This window comes from Myotis brandtii, unplaced genomic scaffold (genome assembly GCF_000412655.1).
Source record: "Myotis brandtii unplaced genomic scaffold, ASM41265v1 scaffold513, whole genome shotgun sequence".
Classification (NCBI taxonomy): Eukaryota; Metazoa; Chordata; class Mammalia; order Chiroptera; family Vespertilionidae; genus Myotis; species Myotis brandtii.
In genome coordinates this window covers 93,107-113,562 of record NW_005369552.1, presented here as the reverse complement: position 1 = coordinate 113,562, position 20,456 = coordinate 93,107, and the positions used below count along the sequence as shown (strand labels likewise).

Here is a 20,456-nt window from a genome sequence, read left to right as displayed (position 1 = left end):
CGCTCCCGGGCTGGGCCACAGTGGAGGGGCCTCTCCATGCACCTGCAGACCCCCAGGCTGGCGCAGGGGGGCAGGGATGCGAGCTTCAAGTTCCCGGGGCCGGCACAGGGGGCGGGGACGCGAGCCTCACATCCCGGGCCCGTTGCTGGGGTCGGGGACGCAAGCCTCATGTCTCTGGGCCGGTACAGGGGTAGGGATGCGAGCCTCACGTCCCAGGGCCCGTTGCCAGGGTCAGGGATGCGAACCTCATGTCTCTGGGCCGGCGCAGGGGGCGGGGACACAGCCTGCTGATCAGTCGTTACGTGACGGTGTCTCGACCAATTTGCATATTATCCTATTATTAGATAGATAGATAGATAGATAGATATGTATTACCTATGGACACAGACAATAGGGTGATAAAGGTCTGGAGTGGGGCAGGAACCAGGTGGAGGGTGGTAATGGGGAGAAAAATGGGAGACAACTGTAATACTCTCAACAATAAAGATTTTTTAAAAAGTTAAAACAGTAAAAACAAAAGGATAATTAGCTGTTAAAATATTTTGGGATGTCTCAAAGGATATTTCTGGAAGAGTCACTGAGCTCACCAATATTATAAAAATATAATAATTTTTATTTTGACTTCAACGACTGGTTTATTCAGCTTATTATTGGACAGAGGTATCAAAGACATTTCATCAGAGAACCTGGTGTCTAATTTTTATCAACCTTGAAAAGTTAAGGGTAATCCCAGACATTCTAGCTTAAAGTACTTGAACTCACTTACATTACAATATTTATTACTTACTTTTTTTTTCTTTTGTCATCTTTGAGGGCAGCCTAACCCAGTAGTTCTTAACAGTAGAAGAGGGAGGAAACATCTTGTGTTGTGAAAAAGCATCCCCAGATGATGCTGGTAGACTTCCTGTTTCTGCTCTAAAATAGACATGTTAACTTTTAACTGTTGGCACAACTAGTGAATTTTTTCCACTCCATAGGCTGTTGATTCTTTTTTTTTAAGAAACTTTTTAATTATGAAAAACATACAGAAAGTGAAAAGACTAATAACTAAACACCCATAAACTAGATTCAGCAACTGTTGCCATAATTGCTATATTTCCTGCTGAACCATTTCAAAGTAAATGGCAGAAGTCATGAGACTCCACCCTAAATACTCCAGCATTCATTTCCCAAGAATGACATTTTCACACCTAAGTATTAACAGTACTTTCCTGAGAGTATAATCCATCATGAATCTAGGCTATATTCGGATTTTCCCTTTATTCCAATGTCTTTTTAGTTGCTTTTGTTCAAACACACTGCATTTTACAATTATGTCTCCTTAGTCCTTTCATTCAAGAATAGCCTCCCCCAACCCTTTCTTTCCCAAAGACACTAACTTTTTTTAAGACACCATGCCAGCTGTCTTGTCTCACACTCTAGATTTGTCTGTTTGCTTCCTGTGGTTTAATTTGTTCTGCTCTGAGTCTGGCCCTGGTATTACTTGGAAACTGAAAACAGTCTGGAGGTTGGGCTGGGTTCAGGTTAACCTTTGGCAGGACTGCTTCACAGACGGTGCCTACAGGAGCCAGTCACACCTGGAGCGGTGTGCTAGGATCTCAGGTTGTCCCACTGTCAGGATGCTGAGTTTGACCTTTGGTTATCAGGTGACAACCAGAGTATGTTTTTCCCATTTCAATTTTGAAGTCATCTTGGGGTCACCCTTTGGCACCACTTGTATACCTTATTTCCTCACCAGCCTTTTACCTGATAATTTTTGTATCCATCCTTCTCTGAATCAGAGATTTGATTGGCAGTGGCAAAATGGTGGTTTTCAAATTATTTTTACTTCTCCATTTATTTAGCTGGCATTCTCTTCTGAAGAAGAGCTCTTCTTCATCAGCTGGAGATATTTCTAGTTTTTCCTAAAAAGGTAGGATACATGCTTAGTTCTTTACCATTTTCAAAGTAAGAAGTCAGGGTAACAGTCACATATAGTTATGGCAAATTATCTTTTTTTTTTAAAGTAGATTTTTGCATATTTAATTTGTTGAAATGAATTTTAGTCATTGTTAAATTATAACACCTGTGGCCAGGCTCTCATGTTACCAAACTGTAATGAAATGTATACAAGCAGAATTATAATACTCTCAGGGAAATCTGAAAACTGGATGTCTAATGATATAAAGGGATGTTTATTAGTTGGGATAATGTTATTGTGGTTATTTTTAAAAGTACAAAAGACCTTACTTCTTAGAGATGACAAACTGAAGTATGTACTGATGAGATAAGATTTACTTTGAAATAGTTCATGGATGGGTGGGGACAAGAATAGTTGAGGGTAGAGATGAAACAAGCTTGGCCACATAGTGGTAATGATGGTTGCTTAGGTCTTATTATACTATTCTTTCTGTGAATGTTTCAAAAATTTCCTAATAAAAGCTTTTGTAATTATTTGAGTTTCTGTGGATATTTGCAGTTCAAATTTAATAACACACTTTACTTTGTATTTATAATTTTATCTATTAAAAGCTTATTTTGAAGAAGTGTGTACATCTTCAACTTTGCTGATCTAAAGCCAGAAATTAACTAGTATTGAAACTTATACAGCAATTAATTTATTAAATGGAAATAAATATTTGTTATGGGGTGGGGCCACAACATTAGTAACAAAGAAACAGAATTTCCGGAGGATGAGGCCCAGAAATCAGGATTTTAAAAAGATTCCCAGGTGATTCTAATGTGCAGCCAAGGTTGAGAACCACTGTCTTAGTGGGTCAGCTTTCCTCATGAAGAGTCCACTTTCCCATAATAGTGCTCTTATATTTTGTGTACCATCAAATATATTGACAAATTGTTAAATGTATTAAACGTTTATGAATTGGCCTGGCTGTTGTGACTCAGTGGTTAAGCATCGACCTATGAACCAGGAGGTCACGGTTCGATTCCTGGTCAGGGCACATGCCCATGTTATAGGCTCCATCTCCAGTACTGCGCATGTGGGAGGCAGCTGGCTAATGATTCTCTCTCATCATTGATGTTTCTATCTCTCTCTCTCCCTCTCTGAAATCAATAAAAATATATTTAAAAAGAAAAATGTTTATGACTTGGTGTTTATGAATCACCAAATATTTTATATACTGCTTCCTCCCAAATAAATCCTTCAGATTTCGCTTTTGAAGTTGGCACTACAAGATCCATGGGAAATAGAATCAAATAAAATACTATTTAGTGAAGAAAAGTGCACTGTGCAAATATGATTTATTCTAACAATAACATATTGGGGACAGTACTACCATGAGTGTGAACATGGTCACCTGATGGTCCATATTATTTGTGTAAATTTTCTATACACAGATCCAAAACATTCACAGATGACATAGTTTCCACAGCCTCACACACACACCCTCCTTGTACCACAATATCAAACCACAAGAACAAATGATTTGATTTTAATCAACTGTTCTCCCTACTTTTTAGGATGGCTGCTGTTTTTCTAAGGTCAATAATATTACAAACCATAAAGACTGAAAATAACTGTCTTAGAAGATGTTTGGGTAAATACATCGTGCAAAAGATGGCACTAGCACAATTGCCCCTTACTGCTTCTGTCCCAAGACTGTCCTACCTAATTCATGCAAAAGCTTTTAGTACTGTTGAAGACTCCCAGCATGAAAGAAAAAAGAGAAAAAATAATGAAACTGATTTTAGTAACATTGGAAGAAAAATTAGTGAGCGAATCATTCATGTATTTGATGAGAAGGGCAATGATTTGGGGAACATGCACCGAGCAGACGTGATTCGACTTATGGACGAGCGAGACCTGCGACTTGTGAAAAGGAAGCCCAGCACAGACCCTCCCGAGTACCAGCTCATGACAGGCACACAGATTCACCAAGAGCGGCTGAGACTGAGAGAGAGGGAAAAGGCCAGACCTAAGACCGGTAGGTAGTTTGCTCTTTGCCCCTTGAATTCCTTAAGACTATAATCAGCAGTTTAAATTGGGCATTTGCTACAATGCCTGTGACAATGGGTTGAAAAACGAAAATTCAGTTTCACCACTGTTTCCAATGCTTTTTTCATCCCTCATTTCTGTTCCTTTTTAAATTTTCCTTGTATCCTGTGTCGATCACCTTTTTATAAACCTATGTAAAATGAGGAAAAACAAGGTAAACACCACCAAAATAATAGGAAATCTTTTCCCTTTGCTCTTAGCTTTGTCTCCTAATGCCCAGGCAGGCAGAGTAACTGATGGGTGTAATGTAATGAGACTCAGAAGAGATGGATTCAAGTTCCTATTCCTCTCCTGAGCCACTCATTTACCCTCCTTTTTAAAAAAAAAAAAAATCTCATCTCAAAGTGGAGGTGTTTGGCTAATTCCAAAGAGGCACTTTTTAAACTCGGGAGTGATTCATAGAGCATCTATGCCTGAGTATTTTGTTACATTACTGGTAGTGACAATCGTTTACATATTTTGCCAATCACCTTACAAGGCATTAATGTTGGTTTTTCATGACTTTTAATTATTACTGATCATTATGAAAGGTTGTTCAATGGAAAAGGCACTGGAGTAGGGGTCAGAAGACTAGTCCCAGTGAGGTTGTGTCTTGAGAAAGTCACACGTAGTCTGTGGCTCAGTTTGTAACACCACACTTAACATATTGCGGACCAGTAGTTACCCAGAGGCCAGATAAGTTTCTATTGAACGAGTACAAAAAATGTTTTACATAAATGTTAAAGGCACGCTTTAAAATTAAATACCCATTGCATTTTGAAGTTATTTATTACATGTTCTTACAAGCTAATATCTTTTTAAAGAATTCTCGTGATTGGCCATAAGCCTTAGAACAGAAAACACGAGAATTCTCGTGATCTGTCCGCAATGTTTAACAAGGATGCTGACTGGAAAACAAATTTTCAAAAGAGGCCAACGAGGGGCATAAGGTCATCAAACTATGTCTATGAAAAAAAATTGACAGGCTGGAGAAGACACCTCACTGTGTTCAGAAATTGTCAAAGCCATGACTTTGACCTGATAGGAAACTAGGACCAACTGATTGTAGCTTTAAGGAAGCAAGAAGGTGTTAATAAAGGAACTCTTTTTTAGAATTACCTTTATTTTGGAAATTAGAAGCAGAAAAATAAACAACTCTTATCATACAAAATAAACAAGCATTAACATTGTCATACTTCAGATTTCTTTAACAAAACATTACAGAAAAGTTGAAGTCCTGGGCTCCCTTCTCCTGTTCCATCCTTCTTCCCCAAAGGCCCCCACTCACTCTCATGGACTCAGGATGTAGATCCAGTCCATGTTGTTAAACTCATTACAGACAGATACAGTCACAAACAGTATATAGAATAATTTTGTATGCATAAAATTATAAAGGGCACACTATTGTTTTCAAGATGTTTATATAATAGCTATAGCTAAATATAGTTACCAAGTGACATTTCATCATAAGCATGTACTATAGCTTTGTTAGTCCATTTCCCTGGCCATTGGGCTTGCTTCTAGTTTTCATTATTACAAACAATGAGTCTATGCATGTATCAGTATCTCCTTGTGCATGCTCAGTTCCTATGGGGCAAATCAGCATGCAGTATATGAACATCTCTCCATTCTCACCCACACTCGGTACTGTCAGACTCTAATTTTTGTCATGCTTATGGGTGAGAAGCCATATCCTGTTTTAATTTGTAGTTCCTTTCACCATTTGAGTTTCCTCTTCTACAAATTGCCTATTCATATTCCTTTTTTTTTTTCTTTGATGGTTTATTTTTCTTCCTGATTTATAGGATTCTCTGTTCTGTATGAAGCAAAAAACCTTATCCTAGTTAGATTTTTCACTTTTGTTTTTCCCTTGTCGAGGTCATAAACATATCCATTCTTTTCTCCTATTTGTATTAAAGTGTTTTTTTCCTACATTAAGATAGTACATATGGGGAGATTTTTGTATGGGTTAAAACCTAACTTTTCCTCCCATATGAAAACTCTCAATTGTCCGAATGCCTTTAATGAGTAGTCTGTTCCTTCCCTGTAAAATGATCTATATATATATAAAAGCCTTATATGCAAACTGTCCCCTTGGGAGTTCGACTGGGAGACTGGGAGTTTGATCGCTCACTATGATGGGTGCTGACCACCAGGGGGCGGCGCAGAATGAAGGCCCCGGCTGGCTGCCAGGGAAGGGAGGCCCCAGCTGGCAGCCGGAAGGCCCCAATCGGCCCTAATTGCCAGCCAGGCCTAGGGACCCTACCCATGAACGAATTTCATGCACTGGGCCTCTAGTTTTCTAATAATTGCGATTTCCAAAGTAGATTGAATGAATGAATGCAGGATACAGTCTGGATGATTCCACTGTAGCTAGGAGGGTATCACAGAAGAATAAGATGAGAATAGTATTTCCCAGACAGATCACACCCAAAAGAGAAACAATAATTAAGTTTACTATAAAGTTAAGCGTGTTCCCTTTAAAGGACCATTCTTTTCATGTTCTTTCATCAAATGATGGCAACAATAAATGGAGACATTTTGTATTTAAATGCCCTTGACAGGCAAAAAAAATGGTACCTGTATGTCTGTCTCCTATTTTTAAAAAGTGTTTAATGGTCTGTGAAACTAGTCAGGTGAGAGGACTGTTAGGGCCACTGTGGCAACCTAAGATTTTCTGAAGTATATGTGGTGAGGTTAGTCTAATAACAGGGTAATAAATGGTCCTAGCACCATGTCTCACTGTTTCAAACTAGGACCTACTCTGACAAAGGAACTAATTTTTTCTTCAAATATCGGACAACATGATTTGGACACAAAGAGTAAACAGATTCAGCAGTGGATTGAGAAAAAGTATAAAGTTCAAGTTACTATAAAGAAAGCAAAGAATGCAGAAGAGCCAGAAAATAAAATGGTAAGTAAAAACAGTAGTAACTGTTTTTTGTTTGCTGATCTAAATGTAAAAACAAAGTAACAGTAATTCTATTAGTGATAATAGCTTTCCAATTTGTTTTTCAAAATGCAAGCATACTGTATATACATTACGTTTTCCATTGTAGCATATTTTGCCATGTGAAAACATTCTACATCATAATTTAAAGGCTATACTACCCTATTTTACGAATTGTAGAATATCTAACATTTAAATAGGAAAGCTAGAAACTTTATATTCATTTTTTAAAGTTTGTTTCCTCTTTATAAATGCCTATAAGAAGCATCATATTTAAAGGCAAATTGTCTTCAAGAAAGTGTGTATCTGTTTACAATCCCAGGATAAGTTTATGGCATATCTATTTTGCTTTCTTTTTTAGTTAATCCTCACCCAAGGATATTTTTCCATTGATTTTTAGGGAGAGTGGAAGAGAAACATCGACGTGAGAGAAACACATTGATTGGTTGCCTCCTGCAAGAACCTGGAATCAAACCCGGGACCCTTTGGTCCGCAGGCTGATGCTCTAGCCACTGAGCAAAATCGGCTAGGGCTCTATTTCGCAGTTAGAGTTAGTTAACTTATCAGCTAAAAGGCAGCATCAGCCCAGTGGTGGTCAGCCCTAGTTCCACGTTAGAATCACCTAAGCTAGATCCCCGACCAACTGACCCAGAATCTCTAGAACCAGTGTATTTTTCTAATGCCCCAAGTGACTGTGAGTGAGTGTTGGAAACTGCACTTAGCTAACAATCTGGGGGATAGGTTGATACTCTGCCAATACCCAAACGCACTGCTTTATACTTGGTTTTGCACGAAGAGATAGCTTGGGGCCAAACGTAGCCCCTCAGAGCATTGACAGAGTAGGGATTTCTTTAGTGCCTTAGTTTAGTTATATGGAGTTTGTATAACTTCCTGGTTACTGTACAGGTTTCAATCAGCTTAACTGGACATGATTTAGCTAATCACTTGTATAGCAATTCAAGAATTGGGTATTAGAATTGAGAATCAAAACACCCTTCTGGGGCAAGACTTGCTTCAGTGGGGCTTTGGTGCTCACTGGTTTTAAGTTAAACTTTGGCTGTTTTCCCTTCTTAGGAGGAGCTATTTAATCAAATCCTCCAGACTATGCCTGGAATAGCTACCTTCTCATCCAGGCCACAACCTGTTAAAGGAGGAAAAGCTGTAATATGTGTTCTTCGTCATTTGAGCGAAAAGGAAGAAATTGCATATAGACAAACTCAAGAGACCCAGGAAGGAAACCCTTTAAACAAAGAAAATGGAAACGACAAAAAATCAGATATTCTGCATCAGTGATTAAAGAAAAATGTGCTTCTGAGAGAAAATACAGGAATACTTCGTTTTATTGTGCTTCACTTTACGGTGTTTTACAGATGTTGCATTTTTCCCCCCAAATCAAAGGCAAGACCCTCCTCCACAAGCAAAGGCATTTCAACTTGCTTTATTGCACTACATGTTTTATTGCAGTGGTCTGGAACCACCAATAAGGTCTGCCTGTAACTGAGCTGGCTGGTCTGTGGAGAACAATTGGATGTTTAGCTGAGGGTAAGTACCGCAACTGTCGAGAGCACTTTGTCCTCAGTGCAATTCAGCAACTCTCCAGTTTTAGGCAAAGATAAGCCATGTTCTTGTTTCCCTTTAGGAGGAATGTATCCACTGAGACGGGAGGACAAACTCCGTTTTCCACGAGCTTGTTTTACCTTTGGAAACAAGGAAAACAATTAGAATTCAAAATAAAAATTACCTGAATTTTACAGTAGTTGTACACCCTGATAGGTACACAACACTCCTTTATAAGAAAATAAATCCATCCAATTGCTTTCATTAGTGGTGCAGACTCACACAGTAATGAGAGTCAAAAATATTCTAAATAGATTGCATCTGGCTTCAATCAGCAATTCATGTTTTAAAAACAGCTTGCCTAAGTCGTCTCAACTTACTTTGAGCTTCATTTTCTTTTTGTCAGGGTCATGCACAACAGCATGCCTAGTGAGACTCTGCTGCAAGGAAAGAAAGAAAATGTTCTATTTTTAAAACATTGCCATTTGGTACCTATTAACATGAAAACTCCTGAATTTAAATAAACAGCCTTCTTTCCGTTATGTTCTGTTGAGGGGTGTGGCCTCTACCTACAAGGAGGCCACAAGAGGATTCTTCCTCAAGTCCTAGACTGAGATCACTGCCTCTTCTAACAACCCAGGTTAGGAATTTATAATCTTGATCTCCTGTGGCTTCTTAGCTCTTCATAAGTAAGAGGTTGGGGAAAACTAGTTCCAAACTAAAGGAAGTTCGTTTAACTGAAGCTATGTCCACAGCATCCCCAAACCAATGGAATATCTGGCCAAAGTCTTGCTGTCCCTGATGATAATGCCGACCATCAGCAGCTCCAAGTTGTGTTCTAATGGTTCAGACCTATGCTGAACCAGCGTCATTTCTCGCTTCAGTCTTCATTGTAATTCATGGTTTAAGTGCTTGTAAGTGCACCAACCAGAGTGAGAGTCTGCAAAACCACACAGGCCCCTCCATTTAGTGTCATGTTCCCAACCTACTAGAATCATACCAAGATGTACACTAGATAGATTCCCAAGTTCTATAGTCCCTCACTTCCTTCTCAATCCCTACATGATTGTGGTCTAAAAGGGTGGCTCCTAGGTGATAGCAGCCTAAAAGGATACCTAAAATATCAGCATACTCTTTTGAATATGCATTTGGTACCATAAGTCACTGGTTCTCAAATAGAGCCCACATGAGAATCACCTAGATCAGCGGTCGCCAACCTTTCAGACCTCACGGACCACCAGTGGTCCGCAGATCACCGGATGGCAACCACTGCTCCAAAGGTTTCCTTAAACCAGCAGTCGCCAACCTTTCGGACCTCACAGACCACCAGTGGTTTGTGGACCATCGGTTGGCGACTGCTGACCTAGAGGGTTTGTTAAAAAGCATTCCTGGGCCCCTGACCCCCAAGTTTCTGATTCAGCAGGTCTAGAGTAGGGCATGTGGATAGGCATTTTTTGCAAGTTTCCAGGTGACGTTAGTACTCCCAGGCCAGGGCCACACTTTGAGAACCACTTGGCATAGGCAGATCTGGCTGTACAGCAGACTTTAGCTCAGAGCCACTCTGGTTAAGCAAGAATGGAAGGTCTTGGAGGCCTCTTCACCCGCCTTCCCACTGCAGACCCTGGGGCACCATCCTGGATCCCAGGGCTCCTAGGAACCCGGCAGGAAGCCTCACCCTGGAAGGACTGCACCTGTGAGAGTCAGTACTTACTTTCATGGCAAAAGTTTTGCCACAGCCAGCGTGTTCACACACAAACGGATGCCTTTCCTCATGAAAAGAGAGAATATGGCTCTGGAGATTGAACACAGTTGTATAGGTTCTACCACAGCCTTCTCTTGGACATCGACACACATCCCTTTCTGGGTTATGTGTTTTCATATGTTGCTTCAGATAATCTTTGCGTTTAAATGTTTTCTGGCATACTTCACATATTATTTTCTCTGGCAAAGTAGACAAAAAATTTTAATCAATTTTCCCAGATATTATCACATAGAAAACATTAATATCCAATTATATAACATATTCAATACCTAAAACCTTATGATTTTACATAAGTCAGAAATTTCAGAGGAAACTAACTCCAGTTTTTATTGCTTAAATATTTGTCTCAAGTCTCCCACGTTCTTATATTACATAAAGTCACTCTTGCCAAGGAGCAGGGGTCTCAGCAAGGTAGCTGTGGGCAAAGGGAGAAAATTAAATAGACCAGTTTCCTTCCTTGTCCTTAGTACACCGGGCATTCTTCCCCAAACTGTCCCACAGAACACCAGTACATCCCCAGATTCTTTACTTGCCATAGCCTTTAAAATGCTACATATGCAGAGTAGCTCAGAGAGACCCAGAATAGCTCTTCCTAAACCTGGGACCATAGGTCTCTATTCTCATTTGTCAAACAGCTGAAGTGCATAGCTCCTCACAAAACATCTATTATTTTTAAGTGCATATTTAATATTTCTTTAAAAGCACTAAATCAGTTCTAAAGGGGTAAATGGTTATACCAAGCCATTCATGTGTCCCCCCCCCCGCCCCCTTTTTCTTTTCCTTTATTGATTTTTAAAGAGAGGAAGGAAGAGGGATAAAGAGATAGAAACATCAACAAGAGAAACATCATCAATCGGCTGCCTCCTGCATGCCCCCTACTGGGGATTGAGCTTGCTTCGAAACCGGGCATGTGCCCTGACCAGGAATGGAACCAGTGACCTCCTGGTGCAGAGGCTGATGCTCAACTGCTGAGCCACACCAGACAGGCTGCCTTACCTTTATGGGTTTCTCTCACATGTTTCAGGAGCTCTGTCCATGTTTTTGCCACAAAGGAACATTCTTTTTGACATTTATAGCCTATTAAAAAAAGATAGGTGTGTTGCCTTTTATGAATATTCAGTATAAACATCAATCAAAATTAAAAAGGAAACCTACATGTATATGTAATGTTTCTTCTACCTCCCAATAGTATTCTATTCTGTTAGTCTCATGAGGTGACAGTAAAAACTGAGGTTGTATTTTACAGTGAAACCAAACAGTTGCATATCAGGGTATTTCATGTAGGACATGAGCTTAGCAGACTTCTTTCCCTTTCCTGATGTTCTCAGTAAGCGGACTCTACTGCACATGGACGCCCAGCTGCTTTAGTTCCCCCCACCTCCATGGCTCATGGCCCCTCCACCCTCCCTGCCTTATGCTAGCCTCTCTTTTTCCTCAGCAAAAAAAGGTGGTCCTTCGTCCTTGGCAAAACACCAACACTAGATCTCAGCAGTTATATGCCCACCCCGGCTTCCTCTTGTCTTACCATCTTGTAAGTTTCATATGGCAAAAAAGAAGCAGGGTACAGCTAAGGAAGAAAATAAACTAGAATAACCAGAGAAAAAGACCATGAACAAAAACTGACATTTCATAAAGCACTAGAATTGGATTAATCAGTCAATGTAACAGCCACCCTGAATTTTACCCAACTAAATATCAGAAACAAAAGAATGAGGCTATCACTCTCTTGTTTAAAAAAAAAAAAAAAATCCCATAAAGTCTAGGGCTTGGGAAGTTGGAATATAGATATCAAAAATCCTATATGGAAACATAATAGAGTCAAGTAGTCAGTTTAGTCAAGTCTTTTTTTAAAAAAGTTCAAATCTGATTGCTCAGAAAACTCCAAACCATTTTCTAAACCCTTTGAGCGCTCCTAGGAGAAGAGTGACATAGGAAGTAAGTAGAAGGTGTTAAAAACTACTATGAAGAAGCAACACCTTGGCTGGAGCACCTGCCTATCACAAGACACAGCACAACCAGGCACTTGTTCTGAACAATACAATATGGACTTTGAACAGTGACAGCGGAGTGGAAGAATGGACACAGCACACAGCACCTCCTTGGTCAAGAGTATAAAACCTGAACACGCAGAATGGTGCCCCGCCTAGTTCTAAGTTGCTCAGTATGATCATGGAATAGAGTAGAAAGCAGCAAGTACTCAAAGACTTACACACACACCCTATGTGTTGGTGTGTTAGTAAAGTGAATACTACAAAGGACCACATACACACCCTCATGGACCTTCCCGTGTCTCTTCAGCCTGCTGGGTGAAGCAAAGTGTTTCCCGCAGCCTTCATGGGTGCACCTGGGTTAACAAGACAGCAAGCATCAGCCAGTCCGTTTTCATAGAGAACTCCACTTAGGGTAAATAGTATTTTGTCCTATTTCTCCAACCAAAGTCTCCTCTTCCCACAACCAAACCAGTCATATAAATATGAGACCCTCTCATAGTTAAAATTCAAATTACCTGACCAAACTTGGAGCAAAACAGAGAAAAATGTTACATTACATTTTTTAGCTTATATGATCAAATTAAACACTTTTAAAAAAATATGTTTTTTTATTTATTTCAGTGAGGAAGGGAAAGGGAGAGAGAGCTAGAAACATCAATGATGAGAATCACTGATTGGCTGCCTCCTGCACACCCCTTACTGGGGATCGAGCCTGCAACCCAGGCATGTGCCCTTGAGCGGAATCGAACCCAGGACCCTTCAGTCCGCAGGCCGATGCTTTATCCACTAAGCCAAATCAGCTAGGGCTCAAATTAAACACTTTTATCTTTATACTTCTGAAAATCTACTCTGTGTTTTCATGGTTACAAAAAAGATGGCTTAGGTCAACATTTAAACCATTCCAAATTGTTTCTATCTAGTTTCCCCAACAATGCTGCATGGGAATGGTGTGAAAAGAAAACACAGCTGTAGCTTCACACCCGCTGGTGAGCAATGAAAAGGACATGCCATTTCGGCGTCACTGCCACCAGCAGCCCCAGAAGCAGCAGACCTGCAAGCACTGTGCCGGCAGCAGCTCCCAGGCAAAGGGCAGCCCTGTGTGAGCGGAGGAAGGCTCCGCCAGCACAGCAGTGCCGAGTCCATGCTCTTCAAGAGTGACCTTCTGTGCAGGCAGGCGGGATTCCTCAATGCCCTTGGCACATCTATTCTAATGTTTCCTGTCACTCTTTCCTCTTCCCCACGAAACCCTCTCTAATGCAGGCTAAGCCACACTGCTTTTGTTTTTTAGGAAAAGAATAGCTAGGGTCTTCATAATGACATGTCATATTATTGAACAGGCTCTATTTGAATAGCTAAGTCATTTATTAATCTTCTCTTCAAGCTTAACCACAATTGTACTAATCTCACAAAGTATTCTGAAGCATATTAAATATTTCTTTTAGAGAAAAAAGCAAAATTGAACTTTTGGCATAGCCCAAAGTATAAAGGGGCGTACACTCTACATGGTAACAGAAAAATATTGACTAATAAACTGTTTCAGAACATTTGTACCCAACCTTTACATTTCAGTTTATTCCCACCTGAAATGTGCCATGTGGATTTCACCCGGTAGAGTACCTACTTGAACAGTGGCTCATTGGTATGCTGGCATTGATGGGTTTTCAGCTGCTGATGTTTCCTAAAGGTCTTCTTACAACCTTCAAAAGTGCACTGTTCAGTAAAGGTTTGTTAGTCTTGAAAAAAATCAAAGAACAGTTCATAACAATACTCAAGATAAAAATATTGTATAGATTATAAACTTGCTACTTTCACCCATTTAGTTACGGTAAAATTCTTTGTCAAGAAACTTTAAAGACAGACATTTTTTCATTTGGGGTAATCCACCAATAATATACTTTAATTAGCACAATAATGTTTGCTTTCAAAATAAAACAATGATGATAGCATGTGCGGACTAAATCCAGATATTTGACAGATAAAATTTGGTTGATGAAACTTTTAGAAACAGACAATAAGCATAAAAATATTCAGAGAATTTAAGCATAGAATATCATTCTTACTTACCACATATTGTTTTTGTTGATTTTCGTGTTTGTGTTCAAAATGTTTCTTCAAGTTTGATTTTGTGTTGAATTTTTGATCACAGCCACTAGCTGCACAACTGTGAGAAATTGCAAACCCAAATATTAACCAAGGGAAGAAAATTTTAAGATTTCATAAAAGCTAATTATTCCAAAGTATCATATAAAATAGTCTTTAACAAATTCCAAAGTGTAAACCACACCATGTAGACCTCTGTTTTGATGTGATTATCATGTAACAAGATGAACTTCATGCGAGGCTTCTGAAATTAAGCACATGGCATCAGACTCCTTTTAGACTGGGCAGAGGGAGGTGAAAAACAATAATTCCAAGGCCCAGACCCTGTTTAGGCTTAAATGATGTTTAAGTCAAATTGTTCTCAGACTAGAATGTGATAACCTAAATTTTTCTTGAAATGTCACTGTAAACTGCCTTTCCAAAAAGACTTCCCCCCCAAAAAACAACAAAAAACTGATTTCAGCTTATAGTTCAGAGATAACACAGAACTATACACTGTTATGCCCTGTGGCATATCACCAGGCTGCTCAAGTTCTCTTAACAAGCATTTCTGCATCTTGGCCTTGAATTACTTAAATTCTTTGTGAAGTTGTATTTTTAAAATATGTGATCTGTTTGTGATGAGTTTTCATCAGCCTGATGGATGAGGCAGGACTTCCTTTATAAGCCCTAATCATAGCTATCATTCACTGATAAACAATGAATAACACTCATATGAAGCACTGTGCTATCCACAGGGCCAGGTGGAGGACAGAGACTAACTGTGCAGTGACCACCATATGAAGCACTGTGCTATCCACAGGGCCAGGTGGAGAAGGACAGAGACTAACTGTGCAGTGACCATGGGAGATCCGCCCAGAAGCCCACCGGAAACACACATTGTGGCAGAAACCACTCAAAGTTCCAACAAGTGTTCTTGACCTCAGGAACAGAATGCTGAGTTTCAGCTGGGTATATGGCCAACATAAAGAGAGCTTTTTCCAGCATCCCTTGCAATTAGGGGTGGCACCGGGCTAAGTTCTGGTCCATGTTGCTTAAATCTCACAAAGTGTCTAAAAAGGGGGTACACCTCTTCTGCACCTCCCTCCATCCTGGTGGCTGCAATGCTTATGTGACAGCTGGAGCTCCAACAGGTATCTTGGACCATGACGCTGAAGCCCCAAGATGGGGATGGCGGAGAGTTAGAAGGGGCTCAGATCCTGATGATTACAGATCATCCAGGGACTGTTTACTGTGCGTTTCAGTTATGCAAGAGAAAAAGAGACTATTTTGTTTAAGCCTCTATAGTGCTGGGTTTTCTGTCATTCTTGAGTTTAAGCCTGACCCAGGCATCTAACCTAACACAGGTGTGGGGCAGGATAGGGCCAGGAAAAATACTGACAAGAGCCAAATAGCAGGCACAGGGCCACTGAAGACATTGACAATGTTAGCAGGGTAAACAGGAGGAGGCTGCTGGTCAGTTAAGCATAGCTGGATCATAATTTCATGTCTGAAACTCAAGCAAATGAGTCAAGATAAGCCCAAAATGGCCAAATCACAAAGGCCATTTATATGACATGCTAAGGACCTGGACTTCATTATGTAAGCAGTGCTTAAAAACCACTGCACTATTTTAAGAAGGAAAGCAACCTGGAGGCTGATGTGGGAGAGGGCCAGTGATGCCAGTGAGGAGTAGGGCCTGAAATAAGATAGTGGCAGCTGGAGCAGGAGAGAGGGACTTGAGGGATCGGGAACAGGGCCTGATGACCTAAGTGCTGGAGAGGAGAGCAGAACGAGGCGTCCAGAGGAGTTGCCTTATCTTTGCTGTGAATCACTGGATAGACAGTGATGCCACCTAACAAGAACAAGGGAGGAGAAGGCCAAAGAGAAAGCCAAGCTCAGAATGGACTTAGTGAATTTAAGAAACCACAAAGACAGCTAAATAACACTGTCCAGCCAGCAGCTGGCTATGGGGACCTGGAACTAACGAGACAGTGGTCTGGGCTAGAGGGAAAGCTGGAAGATATCACATTGTTCCAGCAGGAATAATCCTCACTTTTCTCATTCTTCCTGTGCATCTGTACCCAGACCCATTTTTTCCTTTCATTGTATGTAACTGTGGGACCCGGATACATAATGTTTCCTTCCACCCCTGCCCCTACTCACCCAGTATTCTCCACGAACTCCCAAGGCAAGTGACATTTTTAGTTTAATGTAACTTTCAGCGTTTCTTATACATATACAAGCAAATATAACTATAGGTTCTTCCTGTCTACTCCCCTCCCTTTTTATACACAAAAAGGTAACCCTTTATTTGCTTGGCTTTTCACTTAATATGCCTTAGAGATTTCCCTAGTTTCATAGAGAACATCTGCATTAATTTTTCTAGCTGTATAGTATTCCACTATGGTGACACACTTTAACCCTCCTGATGGGCACATGGGTTGATTCCAATGCTTTGCTACTATTAATAATGCTGCACATGACCGTGTACATGCCTTCAACATAGGAACAAGTGTATTTGTAGACTAAATTCACCAAAGTGAAACTTCTAGGACAGCCGTGGGCAAACTACGGCCCGCGGGACGGATCCGGCCCGTTTGAAATGAATAAAACTAAAAAAAAAAAAGACCGTACCCTTTTATGTAATGATGTTTACTTTGAATTTATATTAGTTCACACAGACACTCCATCCATGCTTTTGTTCCGGCCCTCCGGTCCAGTTTAAGAACCCATTGTGGCCCTCGAGTCAAAAAGTTTGCCCACCCCTGTTCTAGGACAAAGACTATATTCCAGCCCTATTTTCCAAATCACCTGTTACTCTTTGCTGGTGTAGTTGAACTATATTTTGAAATAATAAGCTTCAATTAGTGTCATTGATTTTGAGGACACTGTGTGCTTGAACAGGGACTGAAACAGCATTTGCTGTCCTCAGCACTTTGCCTCTTTCCCTCTGGCTGGTGCGCTGTCAGAGGGAGAGGAGATGGCCTTCCATAAGGAACACAGCAGTGAAGGCTGTCCTGTGTCACAGCTCACTTTCTTCAGACTGTGTGGACCTTAGTGAGACATGGGACCCTTCACATTCATCAGCTTAGAACCAATAGAAATCAACTCAGGTCATCAGAAAACTCTACTGCTCCAGGAACTGTCTCATAGAACAAAATTATGATCTTAAATCCTAACATCTGCAAAACCTGCCATATAGCTATTTCCTGAGATAGTCTCCAACACATAGTTCTGAACAGCTATTAGATTTATTTTTTTATTTTGTTTCCAAGAAAAATTTAATGTTTTCCTGGAACATGTTTAATGGTTCTAAGTGTGGTTGCCTGACCAGCAGTATCAATATGACCCAGGAACTTGCAAGAAATGCAAATTCTCAGGCCCCACCCTAGACCTACTGAATGAGATGCTCTGGGGTGGGGTTTAGCAAGCTGTTTTAAGAGCCTCCAAGTGATTCTGATGCACCCTAAATTTGAGGTCCACTGCTTAAAGAAATATGGATTTAAAAGAAAAACTGTATCTTCACCCTTTCAGATAAATAAACAGCAACTCCAAGAAGAATAAAATTTAAAACTGGTATGATAGAGGTGCAGAGGCTTAACCCAAAGAAATACAAGATGAACTCTTAAAAGCTCGACTTCTTCATGCTTTTACCTCTTATCCCAGCAGCGTATCAATTCAGAAAGACCCTGACAATGGAGAGCCAGTAACCTGCCAAGCAATCATTTTCCATCTGGTCTAAACTGGGTGTGTTTCATGTTTGATTTCCCATTTAGTGGACACTTTAAAGGAGATGAGAGGATGCAAATGCAAGAGAACTTCAGATTAACTTGTTCCTGAAGTTATTAACACAAATTACCCACAAAACCCCTATTCCATTCCACACATTTAAAACTTGGTCTCCTCTTATGTCAGGAGATGCAAATGAAGCTTCACATTCTCTTGATCTTGAGGTAACAATCAGTTTTCTTGCCAGGTCAATGTACCATACAACCATTTCAGAGCTTCAACCCAGTTCTCTACTTACACAAAGGGCTTTTCTCCAGTGTGAAGCAGGGCATGGCGGCTCAGGTGGTAGTCCCTGACGAAGGCTTTGCCACACCCTTCATAGTCACAAACAAATGGTCTCTAGCAGGAAGGAAAGAAAAAAAAATGTGTCAATTCTGCCCACATTAGTAACTCCAGTATTATTTAAAGGCCTCAAATGTCTAGTAGGCAAGGCCATGGGCTCTGTCTCCACAGATGGTTTTCACTAAGTATTGAGCAGCTGCTACACCAAGTCAGACAAGGTTGTCCTGCATGAAGTTACACATCAATGTCACCACTTCTCAACAAAGTCACTGCAGCAGACCTTGCTCTATGAATAGCATATGCAATAAGCGGGCAGCCCTCACAGTTGGTTAATCTGCTCCTAACCTGACACCTGGCTTTAAGTGCAACCCCCTCTTAAGATTACTTGCCTATTAGCATGGCCTATGTACACAGATCTCTACCACAGCATGTGTATGCCCATCCAAAGGCTAGGGAAGAAGAATGTGCAGGTTCTGGCTAATTCTGGACAAGCCCAGTGTCTGTGCTAAGAAACAGATCCACAGAACTTTGCAAAACTGTCATGGATTAGGTTCAATCAATATTTGTCAAATTAACGTGTGAGATTTGGGACAACAAAGATGACTTCAAGTTTTCCTGTATGAAGGAAGCTGGTGGTCCCAATAGCCAAAATATGACACACGTCTTAAAATAAAGGTAAAGTCTAATTTGGACATACTGGTTGTACCGCTCAGATTAGGAGGGATAGGATGGGTAAGAGGAAGATCAGGGGGCAAAGGATCATGAATGGTATGAGTGAACCCAGTCACTGGGTAGGCCTGCCGAGAGAACAGTAGAGGCAGAAGATAAGCCAGTGAAAGGGTCCGAGGAAGAGGCCTGGAGGAGAAGGTCCCAAGAAGGAGATGGTCAGCCTTTAAATGCTGGAGATGGTAAGGAGAATGGGTGTCATTAGAGGAGTGGCCCCTAAGTTCGGTAGGTGCTAGGAGCAAAGGCAGCGACTGCAGGCCTCTAACTTAAGAAATTAAGGGCCTTTAGCTGAGGCAGTGCGAAGCCAGGCTCTGCCAAAAACTAGGAAATTGGGCTGATTCCTTGGCCTCCATGAGCCCCACTTCCTTCAACTGTCTTCCTCCAAAATAGTCCCATTGCCCTCCAAGTAAAACCCACACTCCAAACCCATCTGTACCCTGGCCTACAAATGATCCTGGTTCTCAGGGCTTCTCTTGTAGGGTCCCACCCAATAACACTGGCCTGCCTCCCCCCAGCACCACAGGCTCTCCCTGCAGTTTTCTTGGCCCAGACTGTTTTTCCTGAACTGGCTGCATGGCTGGATCCTTTCCTTCCCAGTCAGGACAAGAGGCCTTTCCTAAGCACCCTCCAGCAGCCCTCGACTTACTGCATCTCACGCCTACCTACTCCTTTATCTGTCTGTCCTGCTTAAAGCATAAGGCCGGTGACCACGGAAGCCTTGCCTGTTTTGTTCACTGCTCTCTCTCTCCAAGGCCAGGCTGGTACTGTGTTTTGAAAGAATGACTGCACGCTGCTTGCTAAACCTCCAGTACTTGCAGATTATTGTCCACACAAGTTCTGGGAGAGAGGTGCTTACGGCAGGTGCCTGTGGAATGAGTCGTGCAGTCTTTACAGATGACCAGGAGGTGGTGATTGGCCAAGGCTCAGGGTGAAAGAAGGGGAAAGTTTGCTCTGCAAACCCCGGAGCCCACCGCAAGGATACCTGGGTGCTGGAACGTCTTGTCTACCTCCTCAGCTCCTTCCCTAACCTAAGGCGGGGTTGACTCGCTTCTGCGGCCCACGTGCCAACGCTGAACACGTCTGGCAAAGCCAGGCCAGCGCCCCCGCGAGCGGGTCCACCCGGCGGGCCATGTCACCAGTCCCCGGGCCTGGAACCGGTCCCTCGGGCCCCGCCTTCGGACCCTTTACCTCCCCCGTGTGCTTGCACAGGTGCGCGTCTAACTTCCAGGCCTTGTTGTAACTGGCGCTGCAATCCGGGAAGGAGCAGATGAACCTCCTCGGAAGCGCGGGGAGCGGCGGGGCGGGGCTCTCGCCGGCCCTGACGAACGCGTCGGCGATGGTCAG

At 41.5% G+C, this 20,456-nt stretch overlaps 2 protein-coding genes across 4 annotated transcripts in view; one reads left to right on the top strand and one right to left on the bottom strand.

Moving 5' to 3' along the window:
• MTIF3 (mitochondrial translational initiation factor 3) overlaps positions 1 to 8,245 on the top strand; it is a 17,740-nt gene extending 9,495 nt beyond the window's left edge. For 2 of the 3 annotated variants that reach the window (XM_005877246.2, XM_014548563.1), the window contains exons 2-4: positions 3,460 to 3,923; positions 6,730 to 6,887; positions 7,998 to 8,245. In XM_005877246.2, the coding sequence (XP_005877308.1) occupies positions 3,461 to 3,923; positions 6,730 to 6,887; positions 7,998 to 8,216 (840 nt within the window). In that variant the 5' untranslated portion in view covers position 3,460 and the 3' untranslated portion in view covers positions 8,217 to 8,245. Of the gene's footprint in view, positions 1 to 1,845; positions 1,913 to 3,459; positions 3,924 to 6,729; positions 6,888 to 7,997 lie in introns of those variants that run through there. The other variant, XM_005877247.2, reaches the window with a different exon arrangement.
• A 90-nt stretch (positions 8,246 to 8,335) lies between these two features.
• Positions 8,336 to 20,456, bottom strand: GTF3A (general transcription factor IIIA; the record flags this gene model as incomplete). Its single annotated transcript, XM_014548529.1, has 9 exons — positions 8,336 to 8,620; positions 8,861 to 8,920; positions 10,192 to 10,421; positions 11,239 to 11,319; positions 12,513 to 12,586; positions 13,855 to 13,943; positions 14,298 to 14,394; positions 18,343 to 18,443; positions 20,301 to 20,456. Coding segments are annotated over 9 exons (1,053 nt in total), but the record flags the coding sequence as incomplete, so codon positions are not given.